Source organism: Perna viridis, chromosome 1, assembly GCF_037379345.1.
Source record: "Perna viridis isolate PV_CMFRI_1.1 ecotype Kerala chromosome 1, ASM3737934v1, whole genome shotgun sequence".
In the NCBI taxonomy this organism is placed as follows: domain Eukaryota; kingdom Metazoa; phylum Mollusca; class Bivalvia; order Mytilida; family Mytilidae; genus Perna; species Perna viridis.
Genome location: NC_142445.1, coordinates 63477946 through 63502698, shown reverse-complemented (window position 1 = coordinate 63502698; position 24753 = coordinate 63477946). Strand labels below are relative to the sequence as shown.

At 32.5% G+C, this 24753-nt stretch overlaps 1 protein-coding gene across 6 annotated transcripts in view; it reads right to left on the bottom strand.

The window, feature by feature from the left end:
- The window catches only part of LOC148629807 (protein phosphatase EYA2-like), a 114743-nt gene that overhangs the window by 86296 nt on the left and 3694 nt on the right, over nt 1-24753 (bottom strand). For all 6 annotated transcript variants that reach the window (XM_088557438.1, XM_088557402.1, XM_088557419.1 and 3 more), the window contains one exon: nt 8028-8203. In XM_088557438.1, the coding sequence (XP_088413564.1) occupies nt 8028-8153 (126 nt within the window). In that variant the 5' untranslated portion in view covers nt 8154-8203. The remainder of the gene's footprint in view (nt 1-8027; nt 8204-24753) is intronic.

Sequence of the window (24753 nt, the reverse complement as noted above, 5' to 3'; positions counted from 1 at the left end):
TTAGTTTACACAGGTATAACCATTGTTAGTTTAGGCAGGTTCTCCTTTTATACCATTATTTTACACAGGTATAACCATTGTTAGTTTAGGCAGGTTCTCCTTTTAAACCATTAGTTTATGCAGGTATAACCATTGTTAGTTAAGGCAGGTTCTCCTTTTACACCATTAGTTTACACAGGTATAACCATTGTCAGTTTAAGCAGGTTCTCCTTTTACACTATTAGTTTATGCAGGTGTAACCATTGTTAGTTTAGGCAGTTTCTCCTTTTACACCATTAGTTTACACATGTATAAACATTGTACTATAACTTAAGGCTCCCTGTAACATCTTCATTCTATTGTAGGGAGAAGGACATTAAACACTATAAACATTTTTTCTCAAATTTAAGCAAAATTTTCTCTGTCAGATAAGGTCTCACTAACCACTTCCGGTTAAATGGCCACCCCCTATGTAGTACCAAAAACACACTGAACCTAGAAATATGCATTGTAAGTGCATTATTTGTGTGTATTCAGATCAAAAGTAGTCAAAATAAAGCTGAGATAGTGTACATGTACTTTAAAATCATATTTTATTGTAATTTACTACAAAAGTGTGTGAATATAGTTTGTGTGAATAATTTGCCTCCATGCTGTCAGTTAGCAGAAAAGGTAAAAATGTTGATTTTCAGTATTTTGTATTCAAGTAAATTTTGTGAAGAATTTCTATGGTTATCGTACCATTAGAATAATGATTTTGAAAGCCTTATTTTCCAAGCTTTGGAATGGTATGCAACTTTAAGGTGTCATTTGTCCTAGGAATTCACAGTGAAACATTGAAAATTACTTGTTTAACATGTAAAGTAACTGCAACGTTAGAATTGGTTATTAGAATGACTCCTTCAAAACTTTTAACTTCTACACTCACAACTGTCAAAGAGGGTCTGAAGTCCTACCACAACATTTGTTACTCCCGTAGTGGTATTAATTCAATGTGGATCCTAAAAAATTCGAAAGATCTTTTGGAGACAATCAGTTCAAGACTATTATCTGAAAATAATAGCATTAAAACCTATGATTTTTCAACACTGTATACTTCTATTCCCCATACTCAGTTAAAATCCCGACTCAAAAACATTATACATCGTTGTTTTTCCAAAAACGATGGTACACCTAGATACAAATACATAGTTCTTGGTAGAGATTCCTCATACTTTGTAAGAAATAATTCCAAATCATCTTCCAAATATACAGAGGAAGATGTTTACAAAATGCTGGAATTTTTAATCGACAACATATTTGTCCAGTGTGGTGGACGTGTTTTTCAACAAACGTTCGGCATTCCAATAGGAACAAATTGTGCTCCTTTACTTGCTGACCTATTCCTTCACTCTTAAGAGGCTGACTTTATAGCTGATCTGATCAGAAAGAAAGAATATCATTTGGCTAGATCCTTCAATCTCAGTTTCTGCTATATAGATAACGTATTTTCTTTAAACAATCCTAATTTCGGGGATTTGATACATCGCATCTACCCAAAAGAACTTGAGATAAAGGATACTACAGACACTGTGAAGTCAGCCTCATATCTTGACCTACACTTAGGAATCAATGGTAAAGGAAATCTGTTGACCAAACTTTACGACAAACATGATGACTTTTCATTCAGAATTGTCAACTTTCCTTTCATCTGTGGCAACATCCCTTCGGCTCCTGCGTATGGAGTGTTCATATCACAACTCATACGTTATCCAAGAGCTTGCCGAAACTACGCAGACTTTTTGTATCGTGCTAGAACTCTAACAAATAAGCTTCTGGAACAGGGTTATGTTGCTACAAAATTGAAGTCATCACTACAGAAGTTTTATGGTCGTCATCATGAACTTGTGGATCGTTATGGTGTATCCATCAGCACCATGAAAACTGATTTATTCAACGGGTCATAGTTTTCCTTTCCTCGTTTGTCTACCCTGGACTTGACTTTTTATGAGCAACTTGGCGGGTGTTTCTAGGAAAGCAGAGGACGCTTACCCTACCGTTGCACCTGGTCCATGCTCCCAGTTTTTAGTGGAGTCTGAGTTGCTCATTTACTTTTGTTACTTTGTATGTATGATTTTAGTTACTTTATGTTTTTTGTTGTGTATGTCTGTTTTCCATGTCTGGTCTTTGTCCCTGGATTACATTCTTTTGATTACCGCTATAACCTTGGTTCCCTTGATTACTCTTTGAGACCTAATGTTTTGATACATGAGTAGCTTCCCCTTGAAACAATTCAACAATCCTGTCAACAAGTTTTGCATTTCAATCCATTTACAGACAGACAAACAGGGACAATTTGCTTTAATACTATGAAGTTAATTGTTGACAGGACACTAATTTAGAAAAATCTTTCCCTGTCAAGCTGAGCTGTCTCCATAAGATGTTACACCAGAATGCATGTGTAATTGATTATAAAATGTCTACATCAATAATATCTTAACTAAACAAAATCTTAATAATAAAGTTTAATGTGCAGAACAGATTTATAGTAAAACAGGAAAAAAGATTTAAAATTTAATTTGTTTATGAGAATACACTCTCTGCTTGCGATTTTTATTAATTATTTCTATTATATATAACTACTTGTAAAAGTACTTTTATTTTCCGGCAAATTTATTTCACTAAAATTTAATGATGTGGAACCCTACAGTAATAAATGTCTTATCGACCCATCTTACAAAAAAAATTCTTTTTTCAAAATACAAGACTGTAATTTTCTTTTAAAGTTTGACAAGCAGAATGAATTACGATGAAGTATATGACCCTTTACTACAGTAACGATTTAGTGTTTTGTGTAAAAAAATAGTTTTTGGGGGTTTTATTGATAATCGTAAAATTTGGTACAGATTTTGTCCGCAGCTGGGAAGATATTAGATCCACCAGAATCCCTGGTTATCATTACCCACGATGACTCTGACAGAATTATTCTATAAGGGATGTATCGGAATTCATTTTTTATTATACTCATAAAATCTATTTGTTTTCAAAATTTTAGTTGTTTAATGCCCCCCAACATGTGAAATCATACAATGTAGTTCTGAACAGATGCATTTTGCCTGTGATAAGTATGTCATAATCTGACATATCTTAATATTTATTGACAGAAAAAACTTGATTTTTATTGTCTACATACTTTACGACTTGTAATAGTACAGCCAACACTAATGACCCAATGTTGCACCCTGAGACTGACAGGGCACTGCACTAGTAAAGTTCAAAGAGTTTCAGGAGGAAATGGTCAATATACAATGAATGTTAAAATTTTCATAGAGATCATAGCTGTGATTTTAAAGACCTTGCAAAACTAATGAGCTAACTTTCTTGCAAAAGAATAAACTTGTTCACTGAGGATATTCCATAGTAATTAAGAAACACCATTTTCTATCTTTGCCTTGTGAAGCTCTGTTTGGGAATATTCTTTTGAAAATATCTTATATAAGCAAGATTATATGGATATACCATGAAAAAAGGAGGTTAATCAATTACCAGTATACCATATTTAGACAATTAATACTGAGCCCCATTTCCATGAACCTAAAACTTAAGTTTATGGTTGAGCTAGGCAGACTGGAACGTAACTTCAAAGATCAGGAAATCACCATTAATGAGAAGGAACATTAAATCTAGAAGTTAATGGTAGAGCTAATAAGATACAAAAAAACAAGAACCTTCTACATGCCTCCACAGAAATATATTAATATGTCACTATCCTTTCTTTTACATTGAATACTTCCATATCAATATGATTCTACCTAAGCTATTGACCTTAAATGTCAAATGCCAGTAAAATTTACTTCCTGGGACTATTTCAGCAGGTTACCTCTTAAACTAAACAACAATAAAATCACAATGAAACATACTAATTTACAGTGACATTTAAAGATGCAAAAAAAGCATCACCTTTTTTCACCATTAAGGACTCTGGGTGGTTTTCAATAATTTTTTAATTCACACCACGGAGTTCATTGTCCAACTAAAATTAAAGGGATGCCAAAAGTAATTCACATTAAATAATTGTGTCCACAAATATGTAGATTTGGGTTCAATATCCAAAGGGAAACTCACTTATTCTTTATAAAACCATTATCTTTTTAAAATGGAATTTTGTCTTGACACATACTTTTTCTCTGAGTAAAGTACTTCAAATCTTAACTTGAATGGCAGAAATTGGTAGGCTAATTTGAACTTTTCTGAAGGTATTTAGATTGGAGAAATGTGCATAGCAATCTGCTTCAATCCTTTCAATGATATTTCTGCGACTTCATATCTACCCATTGTGACCATACTCATGTACCCCATCTTTAAACAGCAAAACATTAATTTAAGAACAATATATTACAAAGAACAACTGTACTAAGTTTTCAGATGGTTTTACCTCATTCATAGTAAAAAATCAACACATACCTAAAAACTAAAAAAGAACAGCAGAAATATAGACAGCAACACAGGCCTCAAACTTTTTTAAAATCTCATTTTCAATTTTTTTTTCAGTCATAGGCTAGCTATATAACCATGAATAATTTTTGTTTAGGTTATCATCATTATTTACCAGTAAAAACCATCAATTTAATGGCAGGTCCTCATACACAAATTATCATCAACCCAGTAACAAAATATTTATATTTTTCAGAAAAGTAAAAATAATTACCTGCAAAATTTCTCACATCACTTATACAGGTATAATAACTATGGACTTTTAATTGTTTAGAGCATATTTGTGGTCCAGGAATTGTTGCATTTAAAGTACACTTATGTAATGATTAGATGAAACATTTCCAGTTCAGTTTTAAACAAGAAAGTATTAAAATATCAACATGAAAATATATTATTGAGAACTTTCCAGTGTGATAAATGACATATTTTTTTTTAAATAGCAAACATTAAAAACTTAAATTATCGCATGCAATTTACATGCAATTTTGTCATTTTGAACAAAATAAAAAAATTTATTCCTGAAATATTGAAGAAAATCCTGATTCGTAATGCAAAAAATTCAGTACAGAATGAAGTTGGAACTTAATGCAATTACAATACAACCAAGTTTCATGTTTATTTATTTATTTATTTATTTATTTTTCAATGAAAAAAACATTGCAATAATTCCTGAATTAGCAATACAAATGAATATGTACCATGCTACATGGTAATGTGACATAATCTTTACAGATGTTCACTTTGGCCACAGTTTATTTTTGATATTTTCATGAAAAATCATTGTTAAATGAAAATAATTAAATCGTCATGAATGTTTTCGTGGAAGAACATAATGATATCATTTAAGGAACAATTCTAAATTTAAAAAAGTGAGAAAGCACATGGATCACAGAAGGACTGTTCAACATCTATGCTGAAACAATAATAAACTTCACATAATGCTACCCTAAAGCCATCAACAGACTCAAAACATTGCACAAGTAGTATATTTGCTGTGTACTAATTTTTGCCTTTTTCAAGATAGACCATAACATTATAAAAATCAGTTAGCAAAAATCAATTCTCTTCCCTTAAACTATTTCATTCTTTCCAAAACTGTCAAAATGATACACCCAAATATGATCATTTGATAAAGTCTGTTTAAATAAGCATCCACAAATTAACAGGTTTTCAGTATATGTTCTGGTGGGGTAACATGGTATGATATTACTCCAAAAACATTAACGGATAGATAATAAAGAGAAAAGTGGAAACTAGAAATATATCAACAAAAACATCACAAAAGAAAAAAGAAAAGCATGTTTAAGATGTTGAAGTCTTGGAAAAATCTTCTTTTACACTAGTCAAAATTGTACTACTAAGTTAAGTAAACAGTTTATTTCAGGTGTGCTACCCTTTACCATAAACGTCAGTCTCTGTAAGAAGCAGACAGTGGATAAAAAATGGTTAGAAAAAAAACACTACCAGCCTTTGATAGTATAATTTCTATTTTGTACTAACAGAGACAAAGATTCATAGTTATAATTTCATTGCAATGCACTGCCAGTGAACATTTCAGGAGCAGATAACTCTATAAAGAATCTCAATTTTCTAACAATGAAATACTTCCAGTGTTGCAGAAATGGAATTAAAAAAACAAGAACAGTTATAATACAGTACATGTGGACTTAAAACTGGTTGCACACAACTTACTAGATATTAAATAGTAGAAAAAAAATGGATATGGTGAAACACAACAAGTGTAAACACATATTTAAGTAAGCTCAGAAAGGCCCTGACAATAAAATAAAATCTACTGTAAAAATCTTCATAATAAACTAAAAAATAAAATAAAAAACACAAAGACAAATTAATGACCAACATCTCCTGACTGTCAACATGTCTGGGGTAAAGGTCAAATAAAGAAGACTTCTATGAGTGGACAGTGGATTTTTGGTGTGCATGATTCAGATATTTCATACCTTGCCTGATTTTTACACAGACATGTACTGAATTGTAATGGTAAGTTGTAACAGACCTAGAAAATATATGTTTAACACAATAAAGAGACTAGCATTCGATTTTACAAAAAGGTTACAAGTTAAACATGATCATGCAAAATGTATTCTCCATGCATATTTTTATCGTTATTATATAACAGTTATTTAGAATCAATTTTTTGCTAAAGGCCAGCGGATATTTAATTAACCTAGAAAATTCATTGACTACAACAGCAAAAAATAGTTTGATTTCATAACAGCATGTCCTTGAAAAAATGTAGGAATTTATTTAAATTTAGATTTAAAATATATAATTTATTATGCAGTAAAAGGGCAGTAACACAAAGTCATCATTAGAAAGTTCAATACTAAGTTATTTCCCTTTGGTTAAAATTTTGTGATCCAAAATTTAATAATTATAAAAATTCTCTTGGTATGAAAACTACTAAATTATAGCCTTGTCATTATTTTTCATTAGAAGGGGACTGATCAGCAGATTTTTAGCAATCATGATAAAATGCTTCACAGTACTATCAAAGAGGCTGAACCCTGAAATGTTGGGGCAAGTATAGACACACTATTCAAACTTGATACAACTTTGATTTTTTATTGTGATAAGCCATTTGACTACAAATAAAAAATTGACCCTTTCTTTGCCTTTAATTTCTTAATCCTCCAAAATCAATCCAAACTTTCCTTTGAGTGGTAGAATTTCAAAGAGATCCATTTCCATTTACTCTAGTCATCATTCATAAATCAGAAAATTCATGTCCCCTTGTAGCCTTACTTGTCTCAAGTCACAAATCCAAAAATTAATCCCAGTTTCCTTTTGGTACCTTGTAATACAATTTAATAGAGATCCATTCAATTCTCATATAGTTATTGCCTCGACATCAGGAAAATGCTTGTATCTGGACTTTTTTTAGCCTCTCATTGCTAATTGGTACAAGTCGTAGCCCCTAAAACAAATCTAAGCCTTCCTTTGGTGGTACAACTTAAAAATGAGCAAGTCTGTCTGGACATCAAAAAAACCTTGTTTCAAGCTACTTATTTTGTCCACTATTCCCAAAGAATCAAGTCTGATCTCCCAAAATCAATCCTAGCCAGACCTTTGTGGTATTGAAGAGGCATCATTGACTTCCATGCTTTTTACTAGAGTCATACAGTTCAATTCTACAAAATTCTTGTTTTTGGCCCCTTTTTGGACCCTAATTTCAAAACTATTGGGGCCATTACTCTGAAAATCTATACCAACCTTTCTTTTGTGGTTCTGAACCTTTTATAAAACTTTAATAAAGACCTACCGACTAAAATTAATGCTACAGCACAAAAAACCAAGTTTCCACAAAGAACAGTAATGACAGATGAAGATGACAGGAAGACAACAGTGATCACAACAATGCCATACTACCATTATGTGACCTCAAATATTTTCAGGCCATATAAACACACCATAATAACTTCAAGTTCTGAATACATGTTACTAAATTTCATGTTTATTTTAAACTTAATGTCTGCTTTCCAAAAAGACTTCATTGTTTTAAGCTACTTTTCTAAAGAGTCTTATGATGAATATGGAGAAGTGAAAGTACAAACCTCTTCATTTTCATCTGTAGTTTCAGGACAGATTGGCCGCTTCCCATTGCCATTGATGATAATTCCATCGGTTACTGTTGCCATGGTTTCAGCAACTGTTGCCATGGTTTCTGCTACTGATGCCATAGTAACTGTTTATCCAGAACAATATTAGCTTTCATTTGTCATAGCTTGTCCTATAAATAAAACAACAATAACTAAATTTGGCATCCTTTATGTATCTATTGGGAATAATAATGCTAAAAACTATATCTTTAAGACAGTACACCCAAAAATTTTTATTTATTTAATCAAGAACAATGGTTGATTTTATAAGAAAATTGTACATTTAAAATGTAAATTCAAAAATTTTTGATTGACTAATAACAATGTAAATGGGAACAACTTTAAATAACAGAAAAACGATGGATCTGACATTTGTTTTGATGATTTTTTTTTCGTTTAGTGTTCTTAACTGTTATCAGCCATTAAAAGGGAAACTACTCAAATTTAAAAATATTCACAATATTAGGTCTCAGTTTTAAACATATTTCATTTGTTCAAAACAAATTTGGATTGGACAAAAGTAAATCATACATATTCAGTCCTTTCTTATATACAATATATAAATATACACAAATATAGAGTAAGAAAGCATGCATGAACAATATATGAACTATACATTACTGTAATGAGTGTAACTAAAAGTAAGCTGGAGAGAAAAAAATAGTTTTTGGTAAGGGGGCATGGTAGTGACAATCTTTAACACAGAAAAAAATACGATGAAAAATTATCAGCTTCACACACAAATCATACAATAAGAAATCTTTCTGACCCTTTTATATACTGAAAACACTATTGAAAAATACAAATGTTTTCTTCATATCTTAATTCTGGGCTTCCAGTTAGTAAAATTTTTGGGTTTAGTGATTAAGTATCACAACACTAGCTTGAATTTTATACAAAGTGTGTCTTTGAAATACATATAAAGAACAATGAAAGAGATAGTGGTCAACATTAGTACCACATCTTATTGGCAGATCTGTGATAATATTTACTCCGTGCAAGTCACAATTTTGAAAAGATGCAGAACACCTAATTTGGATTATCAGCATATTTAGCTTTCTAGGCCCATATGAAAAATATTTTGGTACAATGGATCAATCCTTATTCCTAGTTAAAACTGACTTAAATTTGGACACTTATTGAAACGTTGAGACTGTTCAACACCTTAATGGTAGCTGGAATGAAAGACCTTTCTTTTTGCTGTACAGCAGATTGTCTGTTACATGGGAAATAGTTAGAAACAGATTGTACCTAAGGTGGAACAAGACTACACAGATATTCAGGGGCAAGCTTTTGTTCCATATGAAAGAGCATTTGTAATTTTCTATGTTTTTAAAATTCCTCTAGTGACTCCCAATTTACTTCTTCATAAATGTTTTCAATTTTTGTAAACACCAGTAACCCAGTTACAATTCTTGCTGCCTCCATTTGGATTTGCTCTAATTTTCCAGTGAGTGAAGCATTACAGTTGTCCCATACTTCAGGTGCATATTCTAATAATGGTCAAACATAGATAAATGCAGTTTTTCCAAGATGTAAGGATTCAGTTGGAACTTCTATTAGGTCTCACTAACCACTTTTAATGTTTCCATAGCTTTACATGTTAAATTAGTAATTTTCAAAGTTTCACTGAGATATCCCAGGACAAATGAAGTCTTCAAAGGTGTATGTCATTGTGAAGCTTGAAAAAAAATCACTACACTAATAGTACAATATTCACAAAATGTGCTTGGATAAATAATACTGAAAATCAACATTCTTATGTATTCATCTTACTAACAGCATGAAGGCAAATTGCTCACACATGCAAACAATATTCATACACTTTCATATGAAATTACGAAAATGATTTTTAAGTACACAGTCTCAAATTAATTTTGACTACTTTTGACAACAAACGCACAATGCATACTTCTAGGTTTGTATGTCTTTGGTACTACATAGAGGGATGGCCATTTGACCCTGAAATGGTAATTAAGACCTTAATTTTAGAGAAAAAAACTTGCCTTGAAATTAAAATTTACCAAGCAGAAAAACAGGGTGTAGATGAGGAAACAGTAACATGTATATTGTATTGACTAACAAAATCTGTTAGTCAGTTTGGTCTGAATTAAACCTAGAAAAACAAGTCATCGTGCAAAAGCAATATAACAAATATTTAAGCATTCCCTTTAGTCGAAATCTAAGAAATCTGCTACAAAAAAATCCATAATACAACACCTAAAAAACTATGAAGTCGATCAGTAAATAGGAAGAAGATGAGCATTGAACCTGGGGAGACAGGGTACAAGTCATCAAGAGAAAACAATATACCACACATCTAAGCATTTCCTCCAATGGAACAAAGAAATCTGTTATGTATGCTTCACCTAAAAAATAACTTAGTCATATGGTAAACAGAAAATAGATGAGCAAGGAATCTGGAAAAGGAAGATGTTGTACAATTCATCATGACAAAGCATTGTACCAAAAATCTAAGTATTTCCTTCAATAGAAGCCAAGAAATCTATTATATAAAAGTGTAACTGACAGACAGACAGACAAGGTGATTGCAGTATAGCCCCCCACTAATTTGAGTGGGGGTATAATATAAAGAAATATATCTTTCCAACAGACCCAAATCACTGACAACAAAATTCACATTTAACTTTATTATTGAATACCACAAACACTTTATTTAAGCTGATCATTTCAGATGCCTTTATATTGACAAACTGGTACTATTAGATTTAATACAGGGAAATCCGTGTAAACCTGACATTTTATGAAGAGTATTCATTATCAGTTTCACTGTGAAGTCAGCCTCATATCTTGACCTACACTTAGAAATCGATGGTAAACTATTGACCAAACTTTACGACAAACGTGATGACTTTTCATTCAGAATTGTCAACTTTCCTTTCATCTGTGGCAACATCCCTTCAGCACCTGTGCATGAAGTGTTCATATCAAAACTCATACGTTATGCCAGAGCTTGCCGAAGCTACGCAGGCTTTTTGTATCACGCTAGAACTCCAACAAATAGGCTTCTGGAACCGGGTTATGTTGCTATAAGATTGGAGTCATCACTACAGAAGTTTTATGGTCATCATCATGAACTCGTGGATCGTTATGGTGTATCCATCTGCACCATGAAAACTGATTTATTCAATGGGTCATAGTTTTCCTTTCCTCGTTTGTCGACTTTTTATGAGCAACTTGGCAGGTGTTTCTAGAAAAGCAGAGGACACTTACCCTACCGGTACACCTAGTCCATGCTACCAGTTTTTAGTGGAGTCCGAATTGTTCATTTGCTTTTGTTATTTGTATGTATGATTTTAGTTACTTGATGTTCTTTGTTATATATGTCTTTTTCCATGTCTGGTCTTTGTCCCTTGATTACATTCTTTTGATTACCGCTATAACCTTGGTTCCCTTGATTACTCTTTCAATATGTTTTGAATCTGTGTAAACTAAACACCTGCCTTAAGTAAATAAAATCTATTGTCCAAAAAGGGTTCAGACAGGTTTATTTGTATTGTGGATTCATTTTTATTCATTGGAAACTAATTCTCTGGGTTTCTATGACTCTATCAGTTTCCAATAACAATAACCTCTGTGGATGGATGTTAATATTCAGAAAGATTGACTTAGAATTTTAAAATTTAGTATTGCTCAAGTGCTATGGAGGTAGAGCCAAGCAGAAGACATTCTGCAACCCTTCAAATGTCACTATTAACTGTATATTTGTAGATAACTTGCATAAACATTTGAATTATCCCTCTGTCTATATCAAGCTACATACCAAATTTGAAATCACTCTTCTTTCTATAGGGAAACAATATTTAAGAAATTCCTGGATGCAGGGCTTTATGTAGATTTTAACATGGATAGGCACTATATTTGTCATAATTTTTCACTGAGCGGTTGCGAGTTGTAAAATCTTGACAAATGTTTTGCCTACCCATGTTAAAATAACCATAAAGCCCTACATCCAAGAATTATTTCTTCTTTAACATGGTAAACAAGTCAATTTTATCAACTAGGTGTTCTTAGGAAAGCAATATATTTGGCTATTCCAATAACCCCCTTCCAAATTAGTTTTAAAATAAAGAGCAATTATTTCAGCATTTTCAATAATTATATTTTAAATACATGTATATCATGCACATTATCATGTCTTACAATGGTCGGCAGAAACTGTCATTTAATGCCAATTGGGCTTTTCAGGTTCCTTTGTCTATTTGGTTCCTCTTGATAGTAAATTATTTTATAATTAATTATAATTATAATATAAGCCTGGTAATTCACAAGTAAACCAATCTTCTACTTTGGTACCAATTGTGAAGCCATATATATTTGTTTATTTTTGCATGCAACACATTTTACACCTGCTTTTACATGGGAGTGTAGATAGAACAGCCTAACGGTTTGTCTAAAATATTCTATTTCTATGTGTTCATATGTAGTACGCTAAAATTGTAATCAAATAGAGGTGATTTTAAAGAAGTTTTATGGAGTGAGTCACTTTCATGATTAGTGAATAATTAGTATTGATATATACAATGTACAATGAAAGTGACCCATTCATTACAGTGCTTGTGCAAGTGCCAGCAAAGTATTATGCTATTTAAAGATCTTTATTTACAAAGGGAATGTGTAACACCAGTGACGAAAACTTTGATAGACAAAATGACAGGTTGACTGACAGACAGCTAAGGGTGATTCCAATATACTCCCCACTTGTTGAGTGTAGATTCAATAGATTGTATTTTCATCTATTCTGCTGCACACAACTCACAAAAATGACAGAATTTCTTACTGACCATAGAAAATCTCAGACAGTCACTTGGGGCTCAATTACGACATATCACAGCATGTAACAATTTGTAAGGGTAGCAGACAATCAGCAACTTAAGAGAAAGGGTAAGAAATGTTATTACCTTAGTACAGAGATTCCTGAGATCAAAAAGTCCTGACTATGTTCATTTTTGGTAACTTTTATTCCTGTAACGCACCTTGAAATTAAACAGATGGAAACCCACTTTTCATGAAAAATCTAGTCTTTTGTGACTGTTACCTTAGCCATGAATGTAATTATGCCTAGATCAATAGGGTTCTCATTTACCTGGAATATAACAATATCCCAAAGTTCCATTTGAATCAGATGAAAGCATTATGTGTAATCGTCCAGAAACTTATTTTTTACAAAAAGAAAGTTTTTTGACAACTGTGATCTTGACTGCAAATGAAATTCCCCAAAATTCAAAATTTCTGGCATGTAACAATATCCCAGTTCCATTTCAATCAGATGTCAACTTTTTAAGTTATCATCTGGAATCCTACTTTTTATGCAAAAATGTAATTTTTTTGTGATACTTGACCTTGACCTTGACTAAAACTTTTCCCAAATCAATAGTTATCTCAGTTATCTGGCATGTAACAATATCATAGCATTTGGTATGGAAACCTTCAGAAAAAAATTAAGTTTTTTTGATGATTTTGAACTTGACCTTGAAAGAACTTTCCCCAAAATAAATAAGGTATGCACTTATCTAGGAAGTAACAATATCCCGAAGTTTGGTTTGTATCAGATGTTAACTTTTTTTGTTATCTTCCAGAAACCTTAAATTTACAGAAAAATTGAGTTTTCATCTGGAAACCAATGTTGACACACACCCAACCATCTACCTGACATCACTAAAACAATAGACGAGTTCAACTTCATTGCAACTCAGCTAAAAATTCCAAATATAAGATCGATCTAATTTTACACATCCATTAAATTCATTAAGTGATTTAAAAGTTGTGACAGAAGAAAAATCAGCCATACAGATAACACAATGTACCACCCTACTTTGAAGTGGGGATATAAAAAAGAAAACAAACAGTTGAAAAATGGTTCTTCCTGATCTTGATCAGTGGTAGATAAGACATTTTTTATTCTTTCCCATGGACATTGTTGTGTGCCATATAGTACATGTAGTTGATCTTTAAAACACTTGAAAATGTGTATACATTGAGTACAGACAAATTTTGAAATGTCTAGGATTTTAGGTCTTTTATATAAAAAATCTTAGCACTGGGAAATAATTGATGAGCATATGAAAGCTATATGACAAATAATAGAGGTATTTTTTGATGTTTTCTTCAAAACTGAAGGTTGTTCAGTAAGAAAATTAATATCCTAACCTTGAAGCATTTAAACACAAATAGACCCAATTTTATGTCATTAAGCTGTCACGTCTTATAAAAAAAGGTGAGGTATTATAAGTTTATACAAAAAGAAGACCTAACTGCTACTTGACTCGCTACAGTTGGGACTTCTTGGTTTTAGTAATAACCAATATGGACATAACATCAGCAACATGTTATATATGTAGAGATCTGAAACACAAATTGGTAAAAAATGATGCAGATAATTTGAAATTGAATAACACAGATGCAGTGCAGGTGTTCTAAGAAGCTCAGTACATTCCCATTAGTGGAGGCATTACCTATGCATCATTAACAAATTCCTTATTTGAGTACAAATAGCGCCATCCTTCATAGGGATCATATTAATTTTTTTAGCAAGCTCACAAAGAGGATATTCTTGCTTCCACTACCTAGAAGTACTGTGAATGGAATTACAAAATGATATACCTAGTCCATCATCTACTGCTTTCACTTGAAGCAGAACAAGTACACTTCAAGTTGTGTTATCTCCCCCATGTAATATCTTCTTCCATTTTCATTACATACGATACCCAGTCTTCATATATAGCATCATTACAATGGATGAGAGGGTTTTAGAGGACTTGCAGTTGCATGCTCTATAAGTTTGAAGGTGATAAAATGTATGACACAGGATGAGAATACAATTGAAGTGGCTCCTTTTTGGACCTTAATTCCTAAATGGATCCAGTTACAACCTACAACATCAATCTCAACATTTATGCTGAGGTAAAAGTTCAAAGAGTTCTTCTCCCTTTTATTTAAATTATCATACACACATCAGGAAAATGCTTCTTTCTGGTCCCTTTTTGGTCCATTATTCCTACTATGGGTCAAGTCAAAACCCCAAAAATTATTTATAAACTTCCTTTGGTGATAATGACACCTTCCAGTACAATTTCAAAAAGATTTATTTAATAATAATCCATTCAATGTCCAGACTAGGAAAATGCTATTTTAGGTCCGTCACTTCTACACAATTCAATCTAAATCTCCAAAATCAATCCGATATTACATTAATGGTATTACCTTAATAGTATAAAATATTGTGTGGAACAATATCATCATTATCCTTAAGCATTTACTGGAGTTATTTATTTAAATTCTTTGAAATGCCTAATTTTGTCCCTTTTTGACCCCTAATTCCAAAACAGTTTAGGCCATTACCCCCAAAATCAATACCAACCTTCCTTTTGTGGTTTGGAACCTTGTAAAATTTTATTAAGATCAATCAAGTAATACTTGAGTTACCAAAACAAATGGCACCAATGAAGACAGGGAGGACAGCACCATTCCATTATAGGACCCCAAATTAATTTTCCCTATGTATACATAGGATATTTAGGAAGGAACAATCAAGCTGGAACCATGTCATACTAAAAAAATTAATACACTGTAGTAAGATGATCATTGTATTTATTAGACATCTTTATCCATTTACAAATCACGGGTTAAAGACGAATCACACTAACCAGTTCTGACATTAGGAATTTCGTGAAATTTTAATGAAATTTTCCAAAGTATAAAGGCATTGAAATAAGCTTCTAAAAATTACAGGTCACCATGCCTTTAGTTCAAAAGTTCCTAAAATCGGGAGTTTTTGTCATTTTCCACATTTAATTCAGACATCTGTGATCTGGTCAACAAATTCATGAATGACATATGTCATACCCCACTACCTCATTCTCAAAACATTTAAAAAATATATAAATAGTTTTATCTACCTAAAAGGAATCTTTTATTGATCAGTATATTGCCTTAACATATTATCAATGTTGTTGTGGTGAGGCTGCATAGCAAATCTCCTTGGTGATAAGGACAAATTACTCTTTACATTTATGACTTAACAAAAATAAATGAAAATAAAAAAGATATTGATCCGTTTAAATTTAGAGAAACTGAGTGTAATTTTGTAAAACAAACAAATAGATAGAGCTGATGTTAAGAAAGCAACAGACATAGATGGTATATCCTAAAAACTGCTAAAACTTGCTAAACCAGCCATTGCTCAACCTATCACAAATTTGATAAATAATAGTTTAACAACTTCTAAATTTCCAGAAAAACTAAAAGAGGCCCAAGCCGTGCCATGCTATAAGAAAAATAATGTCCTAGATAAGTCTAATTATAGACCTGTAAGTATTCTTCCCTATATTTCCAATTTTTTTTTAAAGGCCATAGCTGTACAACTGACTGATTTTTTAACCACATTTTCCATCCCTATCTTTCAGCCTTTATGGCTGGCTATGGTTGTCTAACTGCATTATTGAAAATAGTAGAAGACTGGAAAAAAGCATTGGATGACAATAAATTTATAGCTGCAATTTTGATGGATTTATGCGAAGCATTTGATTGCCTTACACATAATCTTCCGCTAGACATAATAAAATCATATGGTGTTTCAGATGAGGCTCTTAATCTTCTCCAAGATTATCTGTCAAACAGAAAGCAGTGTGTCAAACTAGGATCCTCATTTAGTAAGTGGGAGACAATTTATTAAGGGGTAACACAAGGGTCAATTCTAGTCCGGGTATTATTCAATATTTTTCTAAATGATTTATTTTATTTCATTCTGGATTCTTCTCTCTATAACTACACTGATGATAATACTCTTTCTTATGCTGGATACAATTTCGATGAATTCAAAACAAAATTGGAGTCAGATAGCCTAAATTGTTAGAATGGTTAGCAGTGAATCAGATGAAAGCAAACCCTGATAAATTTCAGGCACTTGCCATTGGCCAAAAAACTTATGATAAAAACATTTCTTTTGATCTTGGTGATAATACCATAAAATGTGAGGTTGAAGTAAAACTTTTGGTCGTAACAATAGATTACCAATTCAAATTTGATACTCATATAGCCAACATTTGCTAAAAGGCATCAAAACAGTTAAATGTTTTAAAAAGGATAGGGAAACAGTTAAATAAACTGGGAAAATTAACAATTTAACGCTCATTTATTTTATCAAATTTTAATTATTGTCCTGTCACTTGGCACTTCTGTAGTGAGGCTAATACTAATAAAATGGAAAAAATTCAAGAAAGTATCCTTAAATTCATCTATAATGACTATACTAGCACATAAGAGGAGCTTTTGTTAAAATCAAAAATGCCATCACTGAAAGTAGGAAGAATTAGAAATATTGCAGTTGAAACTTTCAAGATAATAAATGGACAGAGCCCAGCATATCTACATTACCTAATTGAAATAAAGGAAAATAAATATAATTTCAGATATCAGAACACAGCAAAACTACCCAGTGTCAGAACATCAAGGTATGGGTTAAACTCCTTTAAATATTTTGCTGCAAAAACCTGGATAACCTGCCAGACCACTTTCGTAGAGAATCATGCATCTTTTACACAATGGCAGTTCATGTCATTGTTCTGCTTGCTATTCATAACAGCTCTGCTTTATGCTTTTACATTGTTGACTATTTATAGTGCTGCTTTTTCATTTTAATTCTAATTTAAATTTGCTACTATTTGCCTTGTATGTTTACTGATGATTTATGTATGTTTGCATGAAAAGGACTAGATATTTGCCATGTATTGTACTTGTGATATAAATGTTATTTATTGTAGTGCATGTAGGTCGATTTTAAAAGCTCCCAGGAGATTATGTTGCATTGTTTTAAAATATCCGTGTTAAATAAAGCTTTTGTATTGTATTGTATTGCTTTTGCTATCATATGAATTGATGGATTTTTCACAGTGTTAAATCTTTATTATTATTATCTTTTTTTATTTATCATAAATTTCTAGTTAATTGTCATTTTTTGTTATCATTATTATTATCTAATGTTAAAATATTTTCAACAAAGCATCACACAATTCAGTATGTACTTATACCCATATGTGTAAACTTCAATGAAAGTTTACATCAGTTCAAAATACAGTAAACTGAAAAAAAATCAAAAGAAAGTCACTGAAACCAAAAATAATAGTTTTTAAGTTGAGTTACCTCCCTTTCCCAGGATGGGATACCTAAAATACCCATTCTGAAACACATTTTCTTAGATACTTGAAAGCAAAATTTATCTCTCATTAAATTGAATATTTCAATACATATATATTGTACTCATAAACATTATTTTAAAAAATGTAAGAAATTCACCTCATTTTAAAGAAGATATCAGCAATAATCAATTTCAGCTCTGGGAAGTTGAGCTCGGGCTCGGGATACCCAAAATACCGACTCCCTCCGATAACCCTGGTCAGCTGATTGATCACTGATAATTACCTGAGGTTTACCTGAGGGTTAATTACTACAGGATGTAGTTAATGAAGGTGACACTTCTTAATTGGCTTGGGGTAATTTATTAACAAGGGTGGAAATCTTAAAGGGCCATTCAGATAATTGTAAATGGGCATTAAGGGGTACTCAATAGGGGCAGAGGGGCACAGGCGTGATAGGGACAGGGTGCGGCGCCCCTCTATTTTGCCCAAAAATTGTCCAATAATTCTGCAAGAAAACATTGTTCCATGTCTCCCACCTGACCATCACTACACCCCCAAAAATTATCGGACAATGCTGATTATCAATTTTATTAAGTCTTAGTAGCATTAGGTATAAGTTTCATCAGGATCAGTTGTGAAATTGTAGTCATGAATATGTGTGAAGGACAGACGGACACATAGACAGAAATTTGGCATTGCAGCGGTGGACAATAAATATCTAATTGTTTATGTGACTTTCATTTAAACCAAGTACAAGGGACTCCCAATTTGTTTAATCTTATTGTATTTGTTCATATGTTGTATGTACTTCAAGCTGCATAATTATAGCTAAAGAAGATAGAAGACTAATAAATAAATCTATTTAAAAGACAAGGTAATTGGATTTGTAAACCACTGACATGAGGGAACCAAGTCCGAATTTCTGATACATTAGTAAACAGTAGTAAATCACTGCAATCTTCACACCTGTGTTCCAACTGCTCTGAAAGTTCCAGTGGTTAAATTATTCTCCTTTCACCCCTTGCCCAAAGTTCTATTTTTTTCAGCATCTTTCCCAGAATTAACTCTGGCAAAATCGCATCTGGTGTTGTTGTATTCTGATAGTATTTTGGAGCATTTTAGTTTTTTTCCTTTTACCAAAGATTTTTCAAAGCGGCCCTTGAACCTTGACATCATATTGCCTCTACGGTCAAACTGAGATATATCACAAATTTGGTGAAAAAGCACCATCACAAATTACCTAAGATACAATAGTCTGTGCCATTCAATGCATATGAACAATATTGTGGTTTGTCTTTAAGTACATATACTTCATCAGGACAAGAATATCATGTTTAATACCCCAGTTAATTCATTTTTTTTCAGTCTTAGTCCTGTTATCTCACTCCTGTATCTGATTCTGCTGCCCCATTAAGGGCTGCATCACCAACAAATGCTGAAGGTATAATCAAAGTGCTGTTATCACTGGAGTTTTTTTATTCTAGTGAAAACTGTAGCATGCACAAACTTTCAAAGACTACATAATGTAAAATAAAACTTTAATCATACATTTGTGTTTCCCATATTATATAGAGCTGGTTTTTTTTTTAAATGTAGATTCTGAATTTCAATCATTACAACTGATTTCTAAAGTACCCGTATAAACAGTAATTGATAATTAAATAGGATCCAACTTCACACCCATTTATAAATTTTCTTCCATTTCACCTTTTCCCCAAATTTTTAAACCTGTCCAAAAGTTAATAAGCATTTACATATGTACATAAAAGACTGTTTTAACTGAGTATTTATTTTACACTGCAATACCAATTTCACCTTATGTTTGTTGTTTGTTGGGGTTTAACGTCCGAGCAGCAATATTTCAGCTATATTCAGACGATGAACATGAAATGGATGATAAAATGAACATGAAATGAAAAAAAAAAGGATGGGATACAAGGACAATAGGGTCGACAAATTTTGATTGCCACTGGAAAAAGGGGGGGATGGGTAACGTCAGGCAATTTAGCCTCCTGTGGCGGAGCGCAAAGGTTCCTACTCCTATCGAATACCACAGCAGGGTTCTTTAACGTGCGAGGAATGTGGCATCTTTCCCAACACGGTGCACCACTATGGTTTGCGGTCAGGTTTTCCGTATTATAGCCTGACAACCCCAGCATGTAACACGCCAGGGGTACCCCATTCCACCACCTGGGGCACACATCCCAGTTGCTCTGTGGGCAGAGCGCCTAGCCCCCGGCTAGGTTTCTGAGCACTATTTAGTCGCCTTATACGACAAGCTTAGCGCTGCTGCAGGCCTATTCTTTTAACACCCGGACCTGCACGGGGCCCAATTTCACCTTAAAAAAATAATTTCCTTGATGAACATAAAAATTTTCAAAACCTAAAAACTCTTCATCAATTGTATTTTTCTGCCAGTTAAAATCACTGTATGTTAATAATCAAATATTGATGACAGGATGAAGATTTTGACTGAAAAGTGTGTTAAATGGAACATGCTCAATACATTTAATGTTTCTTGACACATTACTGCAAGAGCTTAATTCCCTAAATGATTTTTATTACTAAATATCTTTCAAGGCCAAAAAAAAAAAGGAGTCCCTCAAATCTTCAGTTGAAATGAAGACTAGATCTCAACTTTATTTGTAGAAATAATGAAATATTATTAAGCTGAATAATGGCCAGAAACTTGCTAACTGGTTATAATAAAGGTATTGAATGATATAAAAGAATTACATTTGGGCTATGTCTCCATGTAGAGTTTGGAAAAAGTAGGGATGTTCCAGGCATAGACTGGTGACATGAGGTACTTTGATTCTGAAGAATCAAAAACAAAAATCAAAGACTGAAGTCTTCAAAGTTGCTAATCTTCAAATATTCTCTGCCACTGAATTTGGCTTACTTTCAACATCCGAAATATGCTCTAAAATCAAGTGACTTCTGCCAGCTGTACACCCACTCTATGGTTTCACAAGAATTTTTCATGTATCCATCTAATCATGCAGTGACTTAACAAGTGGCTTCCAGGAGCCTGAATCGCTCACCTGGTTGAATTTTGCCTTTCAAAGACAATCAATTTAACAAGAATTTGTCCAAAAATTTTTTATCAAGAAGACTTTGGTAGGACTTATCATAAGGATTATTTCAGCAAGTGAGTTTCTATTTATCATAGTTTTCAAGATATTGGCTGAAAATTGTTATTTTTCATCTTTCAAGGGCAATAACTCTTAAAAGGAGTCGTCTGACAACTTTGATCCCTGAAAACTTTTGTAGGCCTTATAATACTGTGGAAATATTATTGTTCGTGGGGTACCAATTGTCATGGTTTTCGTGGGTCAGGTAAACCATGAAATTTGGTTCCAAACAAAGAAGTAATTTTCCATTCGTTTGTATGATTGAGTATCAAATCCACGATTCAAGAACCCACGAACTGATATTTTTTCCCTAAACCAAGAAAATTGATACCCACGAATAACTCCTTCAGAATAAGGATCATTACAGCTATTGAAAGAATTTGGCTAAACCTAACAGTTTTTTTAGATATATGCGAAATACCCCCTATGTTCTATATTTAGTAACAGCAGCCATGTTTTTTGACAGATCAAAAACCTTCACAGCAGTCCTATGCAAGATACCCCAATGATAAGTCTGGTTCCAACTAATCAAGTAGTTTCAGAGAAGGTTTTTGAAAGAAATAACATTGAAAATAGCAAAACAAAAGTCAAAAAGGGCAATAAGTCCAACATGGCTTAACAGATTAAAACAAATATTTGACCACAGATAGATCTCATCATGCTAAACATTTTACCCATGGTCAGAATCTGGCTAAACCTTACAGTTTTGGAGATTAAGCAAAAAACTACTGTCTGACCCTATTTCATCCCAGGTTAGTTGAAAAACCACATAGACATGTGTATGATATTTTCAAAAAGAGTTATATTTTAGCAATTTTCGGGTGGCTTATTGACCAAGGAACCAGATTAATTAACTGGCAATGAATAAACATAAATATTTGGCCCCTACTAATGTATATTACCAATATAGTCTTGTAATGAGCCCCGGTGCCTGAATTGGAAACTAGGTAATGTTCAATGCAAACCGATCACTTCATGTAAACTTCCCCTTCTCATACAAGCAAGAAACACATGTAGAACATATGTGTATGATATCTAAGAGGTACATTTTCATCTTGTATGAAGCTAGAACTTTGATGCTACGGCAGCAAATACAGCACAGAACTGCAGCATACTGTGGAGTATAAATACATAGTTATGAAAATCATATGTGTATATGAAGTACTGAAATTACAAGTGCAAGAAGTCGCTAAAAATATTAGCGACTTAAAACAGTAAATGCCAAAGTTCAAATACATTTCACTTTGTAATTGCTAGTCACACTAAACAATACATATTATCATATTTTATCAATATTTTAAGTGGACAAAAAGGTGTTAAACCCAGCAAAACTTATTTCAAGTTAAATGATACAACTATTTATTTCTTCTACAATGATATGACTATTTATCTCCAAAAACATACAAATAAATCCTAATGGATAGACTTATTTGACAGAAATTTAGCATCAGCTAATATGATTTCAGTATTCAGGTCAAGCACAAAAGTGTATATTAAATGACTTGAATGCACAAATAATGGTTCCTTAATATATGGAACACAAATTAGAATACCCCTACTTGGAACATGTAAGACCTTTAAGATGAATTATCCCCCTTTGCAAACATTTTGATTCTAGCAGCAGATTTCAGAAAATGAATTGAAAAATACATTCCCCGTTTTTTCATTAAATGTTTTTCATCCTTCAAATATTAGTGTGACCCTAACATACCTGCACAGGTATCTGTAGAAATTTTCAATTTATCTACAGGTGTTGATTATGACATGATTCTGCACTTTTTGCATTTTCTATAAATTTTCTTTTTTTTTATCTTTTTATTTTGTCAGAATGAAAACATTAATTAAAACAAGTCAGAAATTTGATATCAATGTGAAACTGAATCCATTTTCTAGCTGAAACTCTACACTTTAAATTAAAGATTGAAGGTAGAACATATATTTCTCGCAAAGAAACATTGACCTCTGTTGAATAACATTAGTGAAATGTGTTACAAAGTTGCTGTTTGACATCCAAAAGGAAATGGGCTTTTTATGGAGTTGAATTTAAACCTATTATCTGTATAAGTTTGAGAATATCACTATAAACATGCCTTAGACTATCATCTACCTTTAATGTGAAAAGACATTACTTAATTTTTTTCTGCCTTTTTCCAGGTTTTTTTTTTGCTTCAGCATGCTTAGTGAGTTTATTTTATTTTATTCATCCTACAATAAAGCCTTAAGATTTATTTCCAGCCAGAAATCTTTCGTAGTTAAGTGCCAAGTCTTTGTAATATTCAGGCAATGGATGAAATAAGGTGTGAACAAACTCACAACCTCAGCAGTGCAATTTGCAACATCAGACATTGATATGCACTGTAAAAGAAAATTTCAAGAGCAGACAACTCTGTAAAAAACTTTTTTCTAACATCATAATGAAAAATTCTAAACATATCCATTGGTACAAATATCAAGTAATAGTGGTCATTACAGATAAAGAAAAATTCTTCAAGTGAAATTATATTGTCAGATTGATGGATTTTTGGCATGCATGCTTTCCCACTTTGCCTCATTCTTACAAAGACTTGTCCTTAGTTCATTCAGACTCTATATTTCAACAACATTACATTCATACCAGTTTTATAGAAAGCATGACAAAATCCATAAATCTAATCCCAGATACCTTCCATATACCATAAGTTACAAGCAAGGCCCATAGATGAAACAATGGAATGAAATGCTGAGAATAACCATGCAATACACCTATTCCCTTCTCTTTGTTCAGTATCATGGGCATTCTTAGTTATACTTCACCAGAAGTTTATATCAGACAGCAACCAAAATTCCCAACAATGTGTCCACTCACTATGAAGTCACATACCAAATTTAAAATTAATTTGATAAGTAGTAACTGACACAGAGATTGGACAGAATGACAGGATGATTGTCGGGCAAGGAGATTCTCATATACAATAAATTGAAAGGCGGCTTACTTACACCTAAGGAACATGGATCCGGAAACGGTCAAAAATGCTGGTCATTGACCGACAAATTTTGCAAATGACCGATGACAATTTTCCAATATCGGACATAAAAAAATATCAACCCTTATAAATTACAGTCTGTGTGGTTTTATCAGTGTATAAACATCCTGTCTACTTCTCTCCTAATTGTTTATTGGAAATTAATTGACAGGTGTGTCAATTTTTGCAGATGTGCAGCCACCTGTGACTGTGATTTATCTGTAACTGATTAGTTGATTGCGTAAGTAAATTAACGGTACCTATACGAATTAATTGAGAATTTTCATACATTTATTAATTAAGAAAAAATACTGACAAGTCCACCATTTTCCCGCTGATCTTTCAGAGGTAATGAAAGCACATGGAACTGAAACTTTGAATCAGTCGT